This window comes from Pseudonaja textilis, chromosome 4 (assembly GCF_049901715.1).
Source record: "Pseudonaja textilis isolate UNSWEBS1 chromosome 4, rPseTex1.2, whole genome shotgun sequence".
Classification (NCBI taxonomy): Eukaryota; Metazoa; Chordata; class Lepidosauria; order Squamata; family Elapidae; genus Pseudonaja; species Pseudonaja textilis.
Window position 1 is genome coordinate 89,251,084 of NC_141993.1, and position 21,673 is coordinate 89,272,756.

Genomic DNA, 21,673 nt, shown 5'->3' on the forward strand with positions numbered 1-21,673 from the left:
GCTCGCATCCCGGCGTCCCCAGGTACTCGGGGAGGGCGAGCAGCCGCGGTGGGCGGGCCGGGGAAGGCGGCGGGAGGGGAGGGAGGGTCGCACGGCAAATCTCTCTCGCTGCCTCCGGCGCCACTCGCGTCCTTCGCCGCCGCCCGAAGCGATGCCAGCCGCTCCTCCCCACGCGGCTTAACGGGAAGAAGGGTGAGGGGCGCTCAGGGCATCCCCCCCAGCCCGACCGGCGCGGGTGGGGTGGGGGGGAAATCACCGCGCGGGGGGGGGCGTGGGAGGGGGGTCGCAACAGGTTCGGCGGTCGCAGGGGACGGGGAGTCGGAGGGGGAAGCGGCAGGTTGAGAGGAGGGCGGGGGGCTTGGCTTGGGAGGGAGGGAGGGGGATTTCGCTGGTTGCCCCCACGGGCGAGGCGCCAATTGGATGCCCGCGGGGAAGGGTCGCCGTAGCTGGGGGGGAGAAGAGGCAAGAGGGAGAGGAGGGGAGATCCTGATCACCACCACCCCGCCCCCTACGAAGTGGTTCCCTCTCGCCTGGAGCTCCCCCCAGTAACCGCTTTCCTCCTTCGCTTCCTTGCAGGCGGAGAGGAGGAAGAGGAGGAGGAGGAGGAATAAGAGGAGGAGGAAGAGGAGGAAGAGCTAGACTAGAGGATAAAGAGGAAGAAGGAGGAAGAAGAAGAGGAGGAGGAGGAAGAGGAAGAGGAAAAGGAGGAGGAAGGAGGAGGAGGAAGAGTAGAAGGTGGAAGAAGAGGTGGAGGTAGAAGAGGAGAAAGTGGAAGAAGATGTGGAGGTAGAAGAGGAGGAGAAGGAGGAGGAAAAGGAGGAAGAAAAAGATAAGGAGAAAGAAGAGGAGGAAGAAGAGGGGGAGGAGGAGGAGGAAGAGGAGAAGGTGGAAGAAGAGGTAGAGGAGGAGGAAGAGGAGGAAGAAGAAGAGGAGGGTGCCGGTGGGTGCCCGCCGTCCGGCTTCGGTCCCGGGAAAAGTTCTCGCGGCTGCCCTTCCTCCGTCCGGCCCATTGACTCGGACAACCCGGCTTCTTTCGGGGCGCTGTCCCCGCGCCTCACTTCCCCTTGTCCGGCAAGGCTCGGACGGTCCGAGCGGGCGTGGCAGGGAGCGAGAGCAGCAGCCCGTACCGCATGTGGGAGGCTCCCCCCGTGGACTTCAGGGCTCGGTCTGCCCCTTGGGACGGCCGAGAGAGAGAGAGAGAGAAGCCGAGGTGGCGAGGGTCTCCCCCGAGATCATCCGCACGTTCCAGGTCCCCCGGCTCGTAACTGATCCCCCGAGAAGGCGAGGCGGATTCGCCAGGTCTCCTGGCTCCCCTCCCCTCGATCTCCTCCGGGGAATCTGGCAGGGATTTTGCCCTGGGCTCATTTAAGGAAGGGGGGGGAGAGGAATGGGGGGGAGACCCCTTTATTTTCCGAGGCAGCATCAGCTGCGAATAAAAGAAAGATTTACCCGTCCGGCTTCCTTGAAAAAAAGGAAGCAAGACCGAGCCGATTAAATCACTGGACGGGAGACCACTCGGCGATCCCAGGATAGTGAGCAGTGAAATCTGGGGAGAGATTCCCCCCCCCCGCAGAAATCAATGGGGACCCATTTTCCCTCCTCCTGCCGAGGGAAGGAGGGCGAAGGAGGCCCCGGGAGCCCAGCTGCGAGGGTCGATCTCCCGCTTGACTCTTTCCCTTCGGGGGATCGAGTCCCGCAAAAGAGATCGTTTGGCTGGCGGGAAGCTGGTTGGGATGATCTTACGAAGCTCCCTGCCCAACGTTTGCAGATCCAGGCAGTGGCTTGTCTGTCTCTCTTCCCCCCCTCCCCCCGCCCACTCGTGTTTTTCTTTTAATATCAAGAGGACAAAGGAGAGACGGAGGAAAATCCCAGCAAGAGACAAGATCCAGCGGGAAAAAAAACGGATGCATGAAACAAATTCCTTTCCTTCCTTTTCCTCAGGCTTCCTTTGCCCGAGTGGAAAGATTCAACAGGAAAAAATCTCTCTCTTTCTCTCTCCAGATTTTTATCCTTCTTGCAGCTGATGAAAATAATTTCTTTTTTCTTTTTCCAGAGCGGATCCCTTGCCTCAGACTTTTGAAAGAGCGGGGAGCATCTTTAGCGGGGAATCCTTGCGATTTTTATTTATTTATTTTCTTCCTCTTTTTTTTCCCCAGGATTTAGGTGAAAGAAGCTGCAAAGCTTTGACGCTTGGCGTGGGCTCCCCCTGCTGGACACCACTCCAGAATGGCTGCCCAATGACCCCGGGTTCAAATCCACAGCCAGCATGGAGAAGACTTACTCGCTGACCGCTCACTACGACGAATTCCAGGAGGTGAAGTACGTCAGTAAGTACAGCAGCACCGGGGCCCTGCCCAACGGGTTCAACTTACAGTTGGGCGCCGCCGGGGCCAAGAAACCTCGCTGCGGCCTCCCGCGGTGGAGCCGGAGGGAGATCTGCCTGCTCTCTGGCTTGGTTTTCGCGGCGGGCCTGTGCGCCATTTTGGGCGGCATCTTGGTCCTCAAGTACCTGGCTTTGGATCAGGCGGCCTACTGCTTGGAAGGGTGCCAAGAACGCCGGGCCTTCAGCAAGGCGTCGCGATTCATTGCCACCAACATTGACCCCACCATCGACCCTTGCAAGGACTTCTACTCCTTTGCCTGTGGCGGGTGGTTACGCCGGCACGGCATCCCGGAGGACAAGCTGATCTACGGCACCATCGCCGCCATCGGCGAGCTGAACGAGGAGAAGTTGGGACGGTTACTCCGTCAGCCCGTACGACGTCCTTATCGGGCCTCGGCCGAGCGGAAAGTCAAGGAGTTTTTCCGTTCCTGTCTGGATATGACGGAGATTGACCGTCTGGGCGCCTGGCCGATGCTGGAGGTCCTTCAGGACTGTGGAGGATGGGATATGGGGGCCCTGGGTGGGCAAGGCCGGTGGGACTTGGATGAGCTGTTCTACAAGACGCAGGGAGTCTACAGCACCACCGTCTTCTTTGCCTTGACGGTTAACCTGGACAGCAAGAATTCCTCCCGCTACGTCATCCGGGTAAGTAGATGCTACCGATTGGGACCGTGGGTGGATCAGATTAAAAAGTGGGGGAACGGATAGAACGGAGGACCAGATCTCTGGGGATCCAGGCCTCTTGGGTATATCGGGGATCCCCACCCCTATTTCAGGGACGCCACAGCCCTCTTTGCATGCAACCCAACCTCACCCTGGAGAGACTGGCACCGTATTTCTCAACTGTAAGATGTATGGACTTCAAGTCGGAGGATTTTGAGAGTTGAAATCCACACATCTTAAAATTGCTGAGTTGAGAGATCGTTTGGATCTCTTGGGAGCTAGGTCGACCTCTAGTGGCTGCGTCGTGAATTGCACCTGATAGCGGTGTGCTTAATATTCCTATTTTTTTCCTGATAAATCTTGTCATCTATGACTGCTTTGCGTTTGGGAACATACAGCAGCACCCTTGAACTCAGATCCTCTTGTGTTCATACAGATTTTTTTCCCCTTCTTTTGGTGTTGATTTTTCGATGCATTCTGAATTCGCCTTTCTTCCCATTGAAAAACCAAATAATCGTTTTTCAATCAGCGATCGGTCCAAAAGGCTGAAGTTATTCTGTTTCCAGCAGTTAGAAACTGCCTTCTCTCCCAACATTGGCCAAAGGATGCACCCCTTCTCACAGGTCATAACGTCATTGTGATTTTTAGCAACTGCCTGTGTGCATTTCTCCTTGAAACCGGACAGAAAACCAACAGATGTTTTGAAGGCAACCCAACCTGGCTGGCTCTCACCAAAAAAATCTCTTGTTTTTCTTCAGCCCCTTGGGAAAACCATTCCTCCTGCCGTGTCAGGAGTTCAGTTTTTTTCAATATTGATGATGCTTAGACACGAAAACCCCCAGGGTCGCTTGGATCCCATAGACTGCAACATCCCTAGAATTGCCAGACAGCAAACAATGGATGGAAAGTCTGCAGAGATTCTCAGCCATCCAGTTCATGATTGTCCCAAAATTACTTTTTTTCCAGGAGGTAATTGGACATTCTTGTTTTTTCTTTGGAAGACGTTTCACTTCTCATCCAAGAAGTTTTCTTCGGCTCTGACTGGATGGTGGGGAAAGGGAAGGATTTATATTCCTTGCAGACAGCTGGTTGTTTGCCTCCTTTTTAGAGGGCCGTTGAGGCCACTTGGAGTCCCAAAGGAGCTTTTTCTGGAGGCAACTGGACTTTCTGGTTTTTTCTTTGGAAGACGTTTCGCTTCTCATCCAAGAAGCTTCTTTGGCTCTGACAGGATAGTGGGGAAAGGGAAGGATTTATATTCCTTGCAGAAAAGCTGGTCATATGCAGCCTTTTAGAGGGTTGTTGAGGCCACTTGGAGTCCCAAAGGGGCTTTTTCTGGAGGCAACTGGATTTTCTGGTTTTTTCTTTGGAAGACGTTTTGCTTCTCATCCGAGAAGCTTCTGCTCTGACAGGATAGTGGGGAAGGGAAGGATTTAACGCAGGCAGCTGGTCATTTGTATCCTTTTAGAGGGTTGTTGAGGCCACTTGGGAGTCCCAAAGGTGCTTTTTTCAGGAGGCAATTGGGTTTTCTGCTTTTTCTTTTCTTTTGAAGACGTTTTGCTTCTCATCCAGTGAGCTTCTTCAGTCTGACAGGAATAGTGGGGAAGGAAAGGATTTAGCTGAAAATTAAAGTCAAGAAAGTTCAGTTGCCTTCTAAAAAATAGCACCTTCGGGGGAACCCTGACTTAGATGAGAGAGAATCCCTACAGACTTGTAGCTAATATAATTTGGGATGAACACCTTTCGGTGGTGTGGGAGTAGGAATGGGTTTCCAGAGAGAAAAATTGCAGGTTACAGGAACCATTTGCACCACTCAGGTGACCCTGAAGACACAGACAAACCTCCAAGCGGCCTCAACGACCCTCTGAAAGGATGCAAATGACCAGCGGTCTGCAAGGAGGATCAATCCTTCCATTCCCCATCATCCAGTCAGAGCTGAAGAAGCTCCTTGGACGAGAAGAGAAACGTCTTCAAAAGAAAAACACGGAAGTCCAGTTACCTCCTATTGGGACAATGAAGGGAAACTAACCAAGGATAGAAGCAACCTGGAATTAGGGAGAAACTTCCTAACAGTGAGGACAATTAACCAGTGGAACTGCCTGCCACCAGAAGTTGTGGGTGCTTTCATCAGTGGAGGCTTTTAAAGAAGAGACCGGACAGCCACTTGTCTGCAACGGTATAGGGTCTCCTGCTTGAGCAAGGGGCTGGACTAGAAGACCTCTGAGGTCCCTTCCATCTCTATTCTGATTGATTGATGGATTCGAAGCCCCGGTATCGTACGCATTAATTTATTTCCCTGGGCTTGTGGACCGCTTCAGTCGTGAACGGCTCTCGGTGGCATTCATCCCGTCTCGTCGGCAACACTGCACACAATACCTTAAAATGAAAACAAATCAAGAATATTGTGCAAACCCCGGCATCTGACGCATCGGCGTTCGGATGAGGATAATAATCCCATTTTCCTTTGTTCCTAGGCAGATTCTCCCCGTTTGGAATCCTCCAGATGTTGTCAGCTGCCACTCGCAGCCTCAAAGCATGACAGATTGTCAGGATGCGAGCGGGGGAAAGCTGACTGTTAGGATCCCAGGGGTGGTGAATCTGACACTGCCTTTCTCCTCTTAGTAACCCTGTCTTCCGTACTCATAGGCTACACTGTCCAAACTCCTCAGCCTAGCTCCTCAACCAGCTGCACAGAGCTTTTTAACGCTGCTGGGGAGAGCTTTGTGTCGAAAGAATTTGAGGAGGGGGCTGTTTCGTTTTGCAGACTAGCCCCTGGGCAGATGCCCCCTCGTTTGGGGTTGTGTGCGGTGAAAATCTACAAGAGTCTAAAAGAGTCGAGGGGTAGATTTGCACCAAATGGGGTTTAAGGGGACCCCACCCTAACGTTCCCCTCTGCTCTTCAAACAATGTGCCATTTGTGGGCAGAGAAATCAATTCTTCAACACAAACCAAGATCGAATTCAGACAACCGAGAGTCCTGCATCCGGTTTTGGTCACCACACTATATAAAAAAAAGATGTTGAGACTCTAGAAAGAGTGCAGAGAAGAGCAACCAGGAGGATGAGGGGACTGGAGGCTAAAACATGAGATGAACAGTTGCAGGAACCGGCCCTGGCTAGTCTAGAGAGGAGAAGAACCAGGGGAGGCATGAGAGCAGTTTTCCAGTCTGCCACAGAGAGCAGGAAGGGGGCCAGCTATTTTCCAAGGCAGACGGAAGGAAGGAAGGAAGGAAGGAAGGAAGGAAGGAAGGAAGGGAAGGAAGGAAAGGGAAGGAAGAGAATGGAAAGAGGGGGAGAGAGAGAGAGAAAGGAAACAAAGAAAGAATGGAAAGAGGGAGTGAGAGAGAGAGAGAAAGGAGAGAAAGAGAAAGAAAGAGAAAGAAAGAAAGAAAGAAAGAAAGAAAGAAAGAAAGAAAGAAAGAAAGAAAGAAAGAAAGAAAGAAAGAAAGAAAGAAAGAAAGAAAGAAAGAAAGAAAGAAAGAAAGAGAGAGAGAGAGAGAAAGAAAGAAAGAAAGAAAGAAAGAAAGAAAGAAAGAAAGAAAGAAAGAAAGAAAGACATCCGAGCAAACCATGATGGACAGAAGACATGTCTATTTTAAGGAAAAGAAGGATAGAGGTGACATGATAGCATGTTCCAATATCTCAGGCTTGCCACAAAGACGAGATGTAAAAAGATGTTGAGACTCTAGAAAAGTGCAGAGAAGAGCAACCAGGATGATGAGGGGACTGGAGGCTCAAAGATACGATGGACAGTTGCAGGAACTGGGCCAGGCTAGTCTAGGGAAGAGGAGGACCAGGGGAGACAGGAGAGCATCTTCCAATATTTGAGGGGCTGCCACAGAGAGGAGGAAGGGGTCAAGATATTTTCTAAAGCACCCGAAGGCCAGACAAGAAATAATGGATGGAAACTGAACAAGGAGAGATTCGACCTGGAAATAAGGGGAAACTTTCTGACAGGGAGAACAATCCACCCATGGAACAGAAGTTGCCCTCGGAAGTTGTGGGAGTGCCATCACTTGAGACTTTCAAGAAGAGATTGGACTGCCTTCAGTCAGAAATGGTGTAGGGTCTCCCACTTGGGGGGGTGGACTAGATGACCTACAAACTCCCTTCCAACTCTGTTAATCTGTTCAATTCGATCAGCACAAAACTTTGGTGGGCTTCTGTTCTGTTGCACCGAGTTGGTTGTTTCCAGGGGGTGGGGGATGAAAAGGTGTGTCGGGTGAAGGGAAGCGGGGAAGGTTCCCATGTCTTCATTTGGCCCCTTTAGCGCTAAACCAGAGAGGTTTGGGGGGGGAAAAGCCAGGCGCCTTCGCAAGTGCACCACGTCCTCAGATCAACACGCTGGGATTGTTGTGATTTTCTCGTCATTTGCTGTGATGGCCGATTAGAGGAGAGCAGAGGCAGCTCCAATCATATAAAACAGGCAAGAAACGGTATTTTATAAGCAGCCGATCACGTCCCCCGCCGGGTTTAACCCGGTGATTGAATGTGTGCACTGCACACAAAACATTGACTCTTTAGTTAAGCATACTGTCTTTGTTTGCGGGATACACAAGCCTCACAATTCTGGGCCCCCACTCCCAGGTTTTAAAGCTGAGATTAATGGCAGGCTTATTTATTAATTAAGCATCAAACCTGGTTGTTAAAATTGACCAGCTAAATAAAAAAGAGATTGCTGACACTTGAACGAAAAGTCTAAGTTACTGAGCAGGGCTTCCCGGAAAGTTTAAGAAGGGTGGATGGATTTCGAGAGCTGGCTGGGGACTTCTGGGAGTTCAAATCGCTGCAAGCAAGCTGGGGAATTCTGGGTGTTGAAGTCTCTGCAAGATGGCTAGGGAATTCTGGGAATTTAAAATCCATGCGTGCTGGCTGGATAATTCCGGAAGTTAAAAAAAAATCCATGCATGCTGGCTGGGGAATTCTGGGAGTTAAAAAAATCCATGCATGCTGGCTGGGGAATTCTGGGAGTTAAAAACATCTATGCATGCTGGCTGGGAATTCTGGGAGTTAAAACATCCATGCATGCTGGCTGGGGAATTCTGGGAATTAAAAAATCCATGCATGCTGGCTGGGGAATTCTGGGAGTTAAAAAATCCATGCATGCTGGCTGGGGAATTCTGGGAGTTAAAAACATCTATGCATGCTGGCTGGGAATTCTGGGAGTTAAAACATCCATGCATGCTGGCTGGGGAATTCTGGGAGTTAAAAAAATCCATGCATGCTGGCTGGGGAATTCTGGGAGTTAAAAACATCTATGCATGCTGGCTGGGGAATTCTGGGAGTTAAAAAAATCCATGCATGCTGGCTGGGAATTCTGGGAATTAAAAAATCCATGCATGCTGGCTGGGGAATTCTGGGAGTTAAAAACATCTATGCATGCTGGCTGGGGAATTCTGGGAGTTAAAACATCCATGCATGCTGGCTGGGGAATTCTGGGAGTTAAAAAATCCATGCATGCTGGCTGGGAATTCTGGGAGTTAAAAACATCTATGCATGCTGGCTGGGGAATTCTGGGAGTTAAAACATCCATGCATGCTGGCTGGGGAATTCTGGGAGTTAAAAACATCTATGCATGCTGGCTGGGAATTCTGGGAGTTAAAAAATCCATGCATGCTGGCTGGGGAATTCTGGGAGTTAAAAACATCTATGCATGCTGGCTGGGGAATTCTGGGAGTTAAAACATCCATGCATGCTGGCTGGGGAATTCTGGGAGTTAAAAAAATCCATGCATGCTGGCTGGGGAATTCTGGGAGTTAAAAACATCTATGCATGCTGGCTGGGGAATTCTGGGAGTTAAAACATCCATGCATCCTAGCTGGGGAATTCTGAGAGTTAAAAAAAATCTATGCATGCTGGCTGAGGAATTCTGGGAGCTGAAATCTGTGCATGGTAGCTGGGGAATTCTGGGAGTTGAAGTCCACCCATCGTAAAGTTTCTGAGCTTGGAAAGCATTGCTCCAGAGTGATGGAGCATCTGTCTTACTGAAGCATACTGGCCGGGGAATTCTGGGAGTTGAAATTCCTGCAAGCAAACTGACTAGGGAATTTTGGGAGTTAAAGTCTATCCATCGTAAAGCTGCTGAGTTGGGTAGTGATGGAAGATCTGTCTAACTGAAGCATATTGGCTGGGGAATTGTGGGAGTTGAAGTTTTGCCATTAAAGAGCAGTGATGCCCATCAATCTGTCCGTGTTGGCAGGCCCCATTGTGTTGCAAACCCCATTTTTATGCAAGACTCTTGTGCCAAAATGTCCCCCAAAGGCTACAGTCTATGGAGATACTCAGTCATCCAGGTCCTGGTTCGAAAGTAAACTTTGGATTCTTCTACTCAGTCAGAACCGAAGAAGCTTCTTGGATGAGAAGTGAAACATCTTCAAGGAAAAGCAAAGAAAGTCCAGTTGCCTTTTGAAAAAGCATCTTTAAGACTATCAGCTCTGCGATACTTATTTATTTGTTTGTTTTTCAAATATTCCAAATCTGTCAGCATTTATTTATTTTTCAAATATTCCAAATCTGTCAGCAACTCAGACGGCTAAATTTTGCAGAGAAGAGAAACTTATTAGAAGCAGTTCCAGGCTTCTTGGCAAACAGAAAGCATTTTTATTTTATTTTATTTCTTTTTCTATTTTTCCTCTTGAAGATCGTTCTGTACAATCCAAGGCTGAAATGCTTTTCAGTCTCAGATCTGGAAAAATTTCCTTTCAAACCTCAGTCTTGGGTATATTGGCTGGTTTTCTGCCATCTGGACCGAGCCTCGCCATCTTAAATTAGATTTGTATATAGTTATAAAGATATTATTGTTGGTAATAGCAAACTTATATAAGCCATATTCTATGAAGCATGGTAGGCATTAAAGGAGAAATATAAACAGAAGCGGAGAAAAACCGGGAAAGAAAAGAAGGGGGAAACAAAAAATTAAATTAAATTGAATTTAAAAGCTAGAAAAAAGGAACAAAGCAAAGAGGAATGGAATATTCTGTAATTTTACTACATTCCTGCATAACAAATGTTTAATTCTGGAGCCGTATATTAAAATCACTACCATTCAAATCTTAAGTGCTGAATTAAAGCAAAGGTTTATGAAATGACATCTGATCTAGCGATTCTGTTACTGTAAACCTCAAAAACTGGTAAATTTTGTTCGTTTTTAAAAATAGATTAATTATCACCTTTTTTGCAGTAGTCCAGGATTTAGATAAATTCTAGATGTTTGCAATGTAGTTTAGCATGTTGGAATTGTGATTTTCTTCTTCCTTATCTCTCTGTCTATAAAAGCAAAATACCCCTCACGCATCATCACAAAATCTCCAGAACCGTAAAGCCTACAAACTTGAAATTTGGCACGTATCTTCCTCTTGGCTTCTAGGGGCTCACTAAGAAGGGATTTTTCCAAATGACCCTCAGAGCATTTAAAGTATTTCCTATATTATTATTATTATTATTATTAAGCTCACTAAGAAAGGATTTTTTGAAATGACCATCAGAGCATTCGTATTTCCTACATCATCATCATCATTATTATTATTATTATTATTATTATTATTATTATTATGCTCACTAAGAAAGGATTTTTTGAAACGACCATCAGAGCATTCGTATTTCCTATATTATTATTATTATTAACACTCTGATGCTAAGGAGTTCTACTCCCCCTCCCCACGCGAAAAGAAATCTGCTCCAAATGCAAAACACAAGTCGAGGAGAGGAGTTTCAGTTTCACAGCAGCAACCAGCTTTAGTACAGAACAGTTGAGCTAAGCCACGCCCAGGCTCCTTGCTGTCTCTTTCTTCCTCACACGCCAAATACTGTTTCAGTTTCCAAACAGCCCTCAGTTCTCTCACACACTGACAGGACGCTACCCAGATGAATACCGATGGATGCTGGGAGGCAGAGGCAGAATTTTTCTCCCCTTATTTTCCTTCCCCAAAACTAAGCCCGACCACATACGTTTCCTAGCAAAGCACGGGTATCAAGCTAGTCGCCATAATATTTCAGCTGTTGTTTCTCAATCTTGGCCGCTTTAAGACGCATGGACTTCAATTCCCAGAATTCCCCAGCCAGCCATGCTGGGGCTGAGCCATTGTTTCTCCACCTGGGCTGCCGTGAGGCAGGCCAGGGAATTCTGGGAGTTGAAGTCCCACATGTCTTAAAGTGGCCAAGGTTGGGGGAACAAAACTCACCAATCTTAAGTGATAAAAAACAACCAGGGGGAGCTGTCCTAAATTAAAAGGAGTCCAGATTCATCAAGGGAGTCAGGAGAGTGAGTCAAAAAAGTCAAAATGGCGGCTGACACCAAGACACCATCCATTTTTATTAAGATGGGATGACCTTCAATTATATTATGACAACCGCCATTTTGATTTTTCGGACTCATCTCTCCGTACACCCCTGCAGTGTAGGCCCTGCCTTTGAACAGGATGGAAAGATGTCTGCGCTGGTTTGCTCCCACCTGCACACTTCTGCATGGGCTTTGTAGTCAGAGTTCTGGTATAGGTTGTCCTCCACTTACCACCATGGAGCCCAATATTTCTTTCGCTAAGTGAGGCATTTGTGAAGCAAGTTTCGCCCCATTTTACAGCCTTCCATGCCCCGGTTGTTAAGCGAATCACCGCAGTTGATACGTTCATCACCCGGTTGTTAAAGGGAATCTGGCTTTCCCGTTACATCGGAAAAGGGGGGATCATGTGATCCGGGGACCTTGCAACAGTCATAAGCATGAATCCGTTGGATGCTTAGCAACCGTTTAAATTTACGACCGTCCTTTCAAAAATTCTGAAGTTATGCTGCTCACCCACCCCTGGGGTCACATGACTCGTGTCAACTCAGAAATAATTCTCTTTTAGAGTTGCCAGCAGAAAGGGAGTGAGGGGAAAGCAGTGCATTCCTTAAATGCGTCAGATAATTGCTAGGCAGCCAAAGCTGTTGGCGTGCAAGATTATTACTGGAGAGCATGATTGATGACTCTTGGCTATGGATGCGTCCCATTGGAGAATATACATCCAGGGGTGGGGGGAAGACCAGGGTCAAGGGGGAAATGAATGATGTGTAGCAGAGTCGGCTGCACCCAGGTAGCGCCGGCCTGTTCACTCCTGATAAATCTTTTAAACTCTGAAAGATGGCGGCTAGAGGCTCCTGGTTTAAATGGATGCCGGAGCCCTAACATCATGTTTATGACCGCTTGTCGTGTCCCACAATCTTATGACGGCTTTTTTTGCACACCAACCATTTGCTTCAGGTTCCTCAAAAAAAAGCAGCCTTAGCAAACAATGGGTTCACTTAACGACCACCACGAAACAGGTCGTAAAAACAGGTCCAGCCCCCTGAGGGCCCAACGGTCAGGATGTGCGCCTGTAATGGGAAGGCGCAGTGACGGTTGTAAGCTGAGGACTATTAAGACCGCAAAGAGAGCAGACAGAAATAGGATTGTCAACGTTGCCCCCTCATGCGAATCCTGCCGACGTCGTTGCCAGCTTCTCCTTTTATGGTCCTCCTTTTAAGCCTCTCGTCTTTCCTAAAACAGTGTTATAGTTTATATGCAAGGGCCTTATTACGAGTTATCAACCCTAATGTCTTTATGACGTTCAATAAAAGATGATATTAAAAAGAAGAGCGGTCGTGGGATGGAGAGGCTCGATTCAGGCGGCAAACAATTCATCAGTGACAGTCGTAACTTTGCGTGTTGCTGTCCCCAGGTGCCTCCCCCCCTCCTCCCCCCAGGGTCCCTAAAGTCCCCATGGCCGTTTTAGCATGAGCGTTTCTGCTTGGGAGGGAATGCTGGGCTTTGTAGAGTACACGTAGTTCTTGACTTACAACCATTTGTTTAGAATAGAATAGAATAAATATTGGATGAATAAAAGAGTAGAATAGAATAGAATAGAATAGAATAGAATAGAATAGAATAGAATAGAATAGAATAGAAATTACAATAGAATAAAATAGAAAATAGAATAGAATAGATAGTAGTATAGAAATAGAAATAGAAAAGAATATAGAAATAGAAAAGAATATAGAAAATGAATAGAATAGAATAGAAATTACAATAGAATAAAATAGAAAATAGAGTAGAATAGAAAGTGGAATAGAATAGGATAGAAAAGAGAAAAGAATAGGAAGTAGAACAGAATAGAAATTAGAATAGAAAAAAATAGAAGAAAAAGAATAGAATAGAATAGAACCACAGAGTTGGAAGGGACCTTGGAGGTCTTCTAGTCCAGCCCCCTGCTTAGGCATGAGACCCTATACCATTTCAGACAAATGGTTATCCAATCTCTTTTTAAGTTCTCAGCTTAGGATCATTCGTTTAGTGAACCTTCAAATTTACGACACTGGAAAAAAAGTGACCTTTGGTCATTTTTCACACTTACAACCGTTGCAGCATCCCCCATGGTTACACGATAAAAAATTCAGACGCTTGGCAACCGACTCCTATTTACGACAGTCCTGGGGTCACGTGACCCCCTTTTGCGACCTTCTGACCAGCAAAGCCAAAGGGGAAGCCTGATTCACTTAACGACAAGGTTACTAAATAACAACTGCAGCGAACAACTGCAACTTAACCACAAGGTTACTAACTGGGGCACAAGGTCAGAAAACGGGGCAGGCCTCACTTTAACAAGTATCTCGCTCAGCAACGGAAACGTCAGGCTCAATTATAGCCATAAATCGAGGACTAGGGAGACAAGATTGAGGGAAGGCTGAATTCTTGCAAACCCAGTTCTAGTTTTCTTTTGCACGTTGCGTGTCTCAGGGCAGTGTCCGAACACACCTGGGAAGGATGCGGAGAGAGCGGTGGGCTGGTTTTTACACCCACCACTTCTCCGCTCCCGACTGAATCTCCGGAATGAATTTTTGCCATAAAGGAAATTAAAATCAGCAGGGTAGAACACCGTTTTTCAAAAGAGGCATTTCACATCCCAAATAATCCAGCGGTCATTGGATATTTTGGCCATAAGCGACAGCAGGGTCTGGCACGGATCGACAAAGGTGGATATTTTCCACATTAAAGCCCACGCAACGCTAGATTCACACAAGACTCCAAGCAGAGGTGGGATTCAGCAGGTTCTGACCAGTTCTGGAGAACCGGTAAGCAGAAATTGGGGGCCCCCATCTATTCTCTGCCTCCCGCTGAGTCCCAGCTGATCGGCTGGGTCTCCTTTGGTTGCCCTGCACAGGAGAACAGAGCTGGAAAGCAGGCTAGCCACGCCCACCAAGCCAAGCCACGCCCACAGAACCACAGTAGTAAACAAAATTGAATCCCACCACCCTGGTTATGTGAAAAAACAGCTGCAGGATCTGGGTTTGGCCGGTCTAAAGAAAAGAAGAATTAGGGGTGACACGAGAGCAGCTTTTCAGTATTTGAGCGGCTGCCCCGAAGAAGAGAGGGCTCAAATTATTCTCCAAAGCATCAGAAAGCAAGACAGGAAACCATGTTTGGAAATGAATCCAGTAGAGAAGCAACATGGAATTAAGGGGAAATTTCATACCACGGAGGAGGAAGGAGAAATCAGAGGAACTGCTTGCCACAAGAAGTTGTGGGTGCTCCATCACTGGAGGCTTTTAAGAAGTATCTACAGCAGGGGTGTCAAACTTAATATCATTGAGGGCCACATCAGGATTGTATTTGACCGGGCGAGGGGAGACAGGGGGCATTTGTGTTGGGGGTAGGACTTCCCTCAGACCCTCCCTCCCTCTCATTATAATCTCCCTCCCTCCCTCCCTCCCTCCTTCCTTCCTTCCTTCCTTCCTTCCTTCCTTCCTTCTATGACGCTATAAAGCACTGCACACCAGAACAACTAGACACAATGACAGTTTTTATCCTGAATGCCATCACTCTGCTAAACAAATAATTCCCTCAACAATGTCCAACTATTTACAAAGTCTGCACCACTATCACTATTAATCTCCTCCTCCCTCCTTATCACCTAATCCCCTCCCACTTGTGACTGTAGGACTGTAACTTTGTCGCTTGTATCTTTATGATTTATATCGACTGTTTCCTAGTAGGATTTGATGACTTATTGTACCCTGTGACTGTAATTAAGTGTTGTACCTGATGATTCTTGACCCTTGACAAATGTATCTTTTCTTTTATGTTCACTGAGAGCAAATGCACCAAAGACAAATTTCTTGTGTGTCCAATCACAGTTGGCCAATAAATTATTCTATTCTGTTCTGTTCTGTTCTGTTCTATTCTATTCTATTCTATTCTATTCTATTCTATTCTATTCTATTCTATTCTATTCTATTCTTTCTATTCCCATTTCCATTCCCTTATTCTATTCCATTCTATTCTATTCTATTCTACTCTACTCTACTCTACTCTACTCTACTCTACTCTACTCTACTCTACTCTACTCTATCTATATTCTATTCTACTCTATTCTTCCTTCCTTCCTTTTCTTCTTTTTTCCTTTCCTCTCCATTCTCCTGTCTTCTTCCTTCCCCTCTTTCCTTATTTTTCCTTCCTTGCTCTCTTCCCCACCTTCCCTTCTTTTTCTCTGCCTTTCCTCTCTCTCCCTTTCTCCTTTCCTGTCCCTTCTTGGATGGTTGAAATGCAAAAAAAAAGGAGAAACCTTTCTCTCCTTTTGGTTGGTTCGGTTTTGAATTTGTTTTGCTTGCTAGTCCCTCTACCAGTGAAAACGGAGTTCAGGAGGCCTGCCAGGTTCACTTAGCTCTTTAACAACAGCGGTGTTTCACTTCACAACTCGTGGTGAGAAAGTGTGTAAAAGGGGCCAAAGTCACTTAACCACTATCTCGCTTAGCAGCAGACATTTTGAGCTCAATTGTGGTCGTGATTCGAGGACTACCAGTATTAATAACATTCCTAGTATATACATTAGCACACACACACCCCAGTTAGAATTCTGCTAATAACATTTGGGTTTACAGGTAACACAAGACCTGTTTAGAGAGACCTTGTTTTCCTATAGACACACAAACACACAAACACACAGCCAGCCAAATCCCACCCACCCTCTCCTGTTCGTGGCGCCTCTCCTACTCCAGACAAGACAGTTAAATTTGTATTAATTTTACATCCCTCACAGTGATTTACATCCTGTGCATAATAACTCAGTTACACAAATGATGCAAATTACACATTTGCAGCATCTCTTGACATCCCTTCTTGCTTAATGACACCCTTTACCCGACAACGGAGGCGCCAATGATGTAATTTGCAATTTAACAGATATTTGGGGATGACAGATGCCTTGTCTCCACTAGAGGACGAGTTTTCAGGTGGTAGGAATGGGTCTGAAAAGTGAAGATGGCAGCAGGGATGTTTTAAAAGGAAGCCTCTACGGCACCTGGGAACTTGAATTTATTATATATGTGTGTGTGTGTGTGTGTGTGTGTGTGTTTTCTTAAGTTTTTGTGGGTACTTACATATATGGTATTCAGCTTTGTTCGGGTATTATATAATGATGTGGGAAAATACCCGAACAAAGCTGAATACCATATATATATGTATATGTATATGTATATGTATATGTATATGTATATGTATATGTATATATGTATATATGTATATTTGTATATATATATTTAAAAATGACGCAATGCCATTTATTTTTCTCTTCAGCGCCTGGGAACTTGAATTGATTATATATATATATATATATATATATATATATATATATATATATATATATATATAAAATGTCATTTATTTTTCTCTTCAGCGCAGGAGTGGAGCTGTGTCAGTCTGATTGCGGGAACAGCAAACCCACAAATGTACAACTTCCTGAATAGACAGCTGCAAATTTATCTGTGTGGTGTTCTGTTGTTGTTGTTGTTGTTGTTGTTGTTGTTGTTGTTATTATTATTATTATTATTATTATTATTATACAATTTAAATATCCCTGCAGGGATGTTTAAGCAGGGTCAAGCAGGGTCTCGGTGTGTTGACAATAGCGTAAAATATACGAAAGCTAAGAAACCAGCGAGGAGGAGGAGGAGGAGGAGTGTGTGTGTGTACGTGTGTGCATGTGTGCCTCCTGTATCTGAGTGGCAATTATGAGCACAATTGCGACTTGATTTCAGAGCGTCGAGGTTTCAAAATACAGAATTCCTGGCTTCGGTTTGGTATTGAAACTTCAGAGTTGACGTGCTAAGAAAGCGTTTTCCTCCCACCTGTGGAGGGTTTTTCTTGGGCGGCGGGGGGAGGGCGGCAATTCCCAGCCAGCTGGACGGAGGGTTGGGGATGATGGGAATTGGAGTTATCGCGTCAGGGGGAGCTTGGTACGAAATGCAGGGGTGCACGGCTGCGGGTTCACGTGGGTTTGGGGATTGTCTAGCTGGGGTTCTGCTCAGTTCAGCGAGCCCACAAACCCCAGCCCTGGCTGGCCTCTCGCACCCCGCCCTGTGCCCTCCTAGGAGTCGGCATGCAGACCAGTTTTGGATACCAGGGAAGAACAGGGCTGTGTGGAGGCTTGGAGAAGATGAAAAATGGGCCTCCCAGAAGTTCCACAAGGCCAGGAACGGGCCTGTTTCTGGCCTCCGGAGGGCCTCCAGAGCCCAGGAGGGGCCATTTTCGTGCTTCCAGAGGCTTGAGGAAAATTGGGCCCAGCCTATTATCAGAAGAATGATTTGGATTGTGCAAGAACCTCAACTCAATCCTGGGATGAAGAAGAATAAATAGCAAGAATAAACAAAAAGGAAATCCAGATACCTGGTTGTGGAAGTGTGTGCGTACTGATCTCAGGGTGATCCCTTCAGGGCCGGTGGGGCTGTATATGTGTTGATCCCAGACAAGGGATTGATTAAATCAAGTGATGTGAATTGGGTCTTTTCCTTTGATCTGTGAGCGTTATAATTATATTTTAAGGTAAAGGTCCCCCTGCACATCATTTCCGTCTCTAGCGGGCAGTGCTCATCTCCGTTCCAAAGCCAAAGAGCCAGCGCTGTCCGAAAACGTCTCCATGGTCATGTGGCCGGCATGACTAAATGCCAAAGGCGCATTTACCTTCTCACCAAAGGGGTCCCTGTTTTTTTCTACTTGCATTTTTACATGCTTTCGAACTGCTAGGTTGGCAGAATCTGGGACCAGTAAGGGGAGCTCACTCCGTGATGCAGCGCTAGGGGTTCGAACCGTTGAACTGCCGATCTTTCTGATTGACAAGCTCAGCATCTTAGCCACTGAGCCATCGCGCCCGATAATTATGTTTACATTGTGCTAATGAAGTGTGGTGTGTTTGCCTGTGTGTGTATTTACGTTTCGGAATAAGTGTTTAATTAATGCTTACATTTGTGTAAGTTTAAAGGATTTCGGAGGCTGTTTATCAGTAACTTTGTAGGGCCCTCGGTTAGTTAACATACAATTTCCAGTACAGGTAGTCCTTATGATCACAATCGAGCCCAAAATGTCTGTTGCTAAACAAGACAGTTATTAAGTGAGTTTTGCCCCATTTTGTGACTTTTCTTGCCACCGTTGTTAAGTGAACCACAGCAGTTGTTAAGTTAGTAACACGGTTGCTGAGTGAATCTGGCTTCCCCATTGACTTTGCTTGTCAAGAAGTCGCAAAACAGGATCGTGGGACACCCCCTCCAGAGAGACTGCAACCGTCATAAAGATGAGTTAATTGCCCAGTGTGCGAATTTTAATTATGTGACCATGGGGGATGCTACAACGGTCGTAAAACGGTAATAAGTCACTTTTTTCTGTACCGTTGTAACTCTGAACGGTCACTTTGAACTTTGAATTGCAAGTCGAGGAACTATCTGTATAATATGTCCAACAGTTCTGTAAATGTATATATTCCTCCCACGCTACTTCAGCAGTATAGGAAGAAAATTCCAGTCCGGTTCCAAGCTGGCAGAAAGATGCTGGAAACGAAATGGAGGCTGGATGCAAGGAAAGAAATGTTCTGACCAAGGCTTACTTGTAATTAAGCACATGCTTAGTTAAAACAACTCTTGTTTTATTTCAACGCTGTTCCTTCCCAGCCGGTAATAAGTCCCAAATAGTCCCTCGAGATAAGCACCCACCTTTCTCTCCTTTGAATTACTGCCAACAACTGAAGTGCCAAATTAACTAGAAAAAAAAACCAACCGAAGTACAAAGTCCACACAGAGCTTCCAGGATTAATCCGAACAGAATGAACAACGTTGCTTCCTACAAAGGTTTCTCTATGTTTGCACTTCCTTTATCCCTTATGGGAGGGGCAATCGCCTCCCAGCCTTACTCCCGAGTCGCCCCCTTCTGCTTCAGCTGCTCTCGCCTTCTAGCAGCTCTGCGCACACGCGCCCTGGGAACAGGCTCCCCTTATTCCTCTTCCTTGCTGCTGCCAGACTCCGGAGGCTCCAGAGTCAGCACACAACTCCCAGATGGTCCTGGCCCCCATCTCTGCATCTGATGCAGGATCCTCATCTGAGTCCTCTCCAGACTCCCAGACTGGTCCCCGTTCTTCCCCACTGTCTGATACCGCTGCCGTCTGCACAGACTGCTGGCGAACCACAACATGAAAGTTTATTTGGTTTCCAGAAACTTCAGTGACAGCAACACGTTTCTGGGGTAGCTGCCCCAATGGCTGAGTGAGTGGGCGGATCTTTACAGGGTTCTGATTAAGATGCTCCAGGCGGTTGTACAATGTAGCGTTGGAAAAAAAATCCAGTTCTAGTTCCAAGCCGGGAATAAAATAGAAGCTGCTTAAGAAAGAAAGGTCCATTTATTGGATGAGCAGAATCAACACACGCAGCGTGCGGTTCTGGGACAGCTTGACAAAACGGCGTTGAGAGCGGGTGGGGTTTTATACCTTCTTGATTCCTATGGGGGTCACGTAAGGGTCATGGCTGGCTCTATAGGCAAAAGGGAAAATGTAAATCCTGGGTGTCTGTCTGAGCTAATCTTCTCAACCTTTGGCTTGCCTGATTGTGTTGCTTATCTGGAGTCTTGGTCTGGCCCAGTCTTTCTGAATGGATGACCAAACCTGCATTTCTAAAAACTGGCCTCCTCCGTTTCTGCCTCCTCAGACTGGGGCTGGTTTCTGCCTCCCTTAAGATTTTTCCCCATTTCTCCTTTTGGGGGAAATATTCTATCCCGCCTATTTTTTAAAATTAGTAATATTCTCCCCCCCCCAAAAAAAATTTCATTCCCTAGGTGGATGGGGCTGGGTGCTGACTTTCTCCAAGCAGTGAACCGTGCGCCTTTTTACTATTTCAGTGGCGGTGGGTTAGTCCCAGTGGTGGGATTCAAACGGTGTAACAACCTGTTCAGTAAGCGTGCACGGTACATTTGAAAGTAGCAAGAAAACTTACCTTTTACTGCAGCCCCCGGTGAGTAAAAAAAAAGGCTGAGGCGTAGCACTGATCATCTGGGCTTCAAACGAAGGAAATATAGGGTAGAATAGTCCAGGGGCAGATGGGTGCGGTCAAATGATAGCCAGAACTACCGGTCTGTACCGGCTGAACCAATCCGTACCAGTTGAATCCCACCCCTGGTTAATCCTTTTATGTCCTAAAGGTCCTGTCCCATCTTTAGAATTGGTGGCGGGGGGGAATGTAAATTCCCATCGCCTCCAGCCAGGCCGAAGGCATTTTTATGAATAAAATCTAAAATCTTTATGAATGGATACAAAATCTGCATTCTCTCTTCAAGCTGTTTTCCTATAGCAGGAAGGACAGGGCTGTGGCTAATCTAGGGGAGAAAAGGACCAGGGGAGACAGGAGAGCATCTTCCAATATTTGAGGGGCTGCCACAGAGTGGAGGAAGGGGTCAAACTATTTTCCAAAGCCCCCGAAGGCCAGACAAGGAATAATGAATGGAAACTGAACAAGGAGAGATTCAACCTGGAAATAAGGAGAAACTTTCTGACAGGGAGAACAATCAACCCATGGAACAGAAGTTGCCTTCGTAAGTTGTGGGAGCTTCATCCCTGGAAGCTCTCAAGAAGAGACTGGACTGCCATCTGTCAGAAATTGTGTAGGGTCTCCCGCTTGGGCAGGGAGTTGGACTAGATGACCTACAAGGTCCCTTTCAACTCTGTTAATCTGTTCTCTGTTTTCTGCCTTTGTTAAGACGCTTCTCCGTTTCTCCTTTGAGGAAATATTCTATCCTGCCTCTTTTTTAATATTAAGAATGAGGCCTATTTTAATCTGGGGAGGCGAGAGTGGCTCCCTACAGCAATGCAAAAAAAAGCCAGCCGGGGGCATCCGGGAGCAAAAAGACAGCAGGCTCCGACTGGCTGTAAATCCAGAGATTTATGGAACATGTAAGCAGGCGCTCCTTTTCGCCTTCCACTTGGCCCTCCGCTTGTGATGGAGCAGCTTGGTGTTTTTTTAAAAAGAAAAACTGGATTTCTTCTGGATTTATTGGTCCTCTTGCAGATTTTCCAGAGGTTCCTTAAATCACTGCTCTATCGTAACCGCACGGGAGCTGTTCTGACCAAGGCTTCCGAGACCGTAAGTAAGCACGCGCTTACTTAAAACAACTCTTGTTTTATTTCAGCACTGGGAATTATGTTCATTTCTAGCCTGTAATGAGTCCCAAACAGTCCCTTGAGATAAGCACCCACCTTTCTCTCCTTTGAATTGCTGCCAGCAACAAAAGTGCCAAATGAACTATAAAAAAAAACACAACCAAAATACAAAGTCCACACAGAGCTTCAAGGTTTAATCTGAACAACGAACAACT

General features: G+C 46.6%; 1 protein-coding gene across 1 annotated transcript in view; it reads left to right on the forward strand.

The window, feature by feature from the left end:
- Positions 1–2,168: 2,168 nt before the first annotated feature.
- The window catches only part of ECEL1 (endothelin converting enzyme like 1), a 68,821-nt gene continuing 49,316 nt past the window's right edge, over positions 2,169–21,673 (forward strand). The window contains exon 1 of the mRNA XM_087933681.1: positions 2,169–3,028. Coding sequence (XP_087789807.1) covers positions 2,267–3,028 — 762 coding nt within the window. The 5' untranslated portion in view covers positions 2,169–2,266. The remainder of the gene's footprint in view (positions 3,029–21,673) is intronic.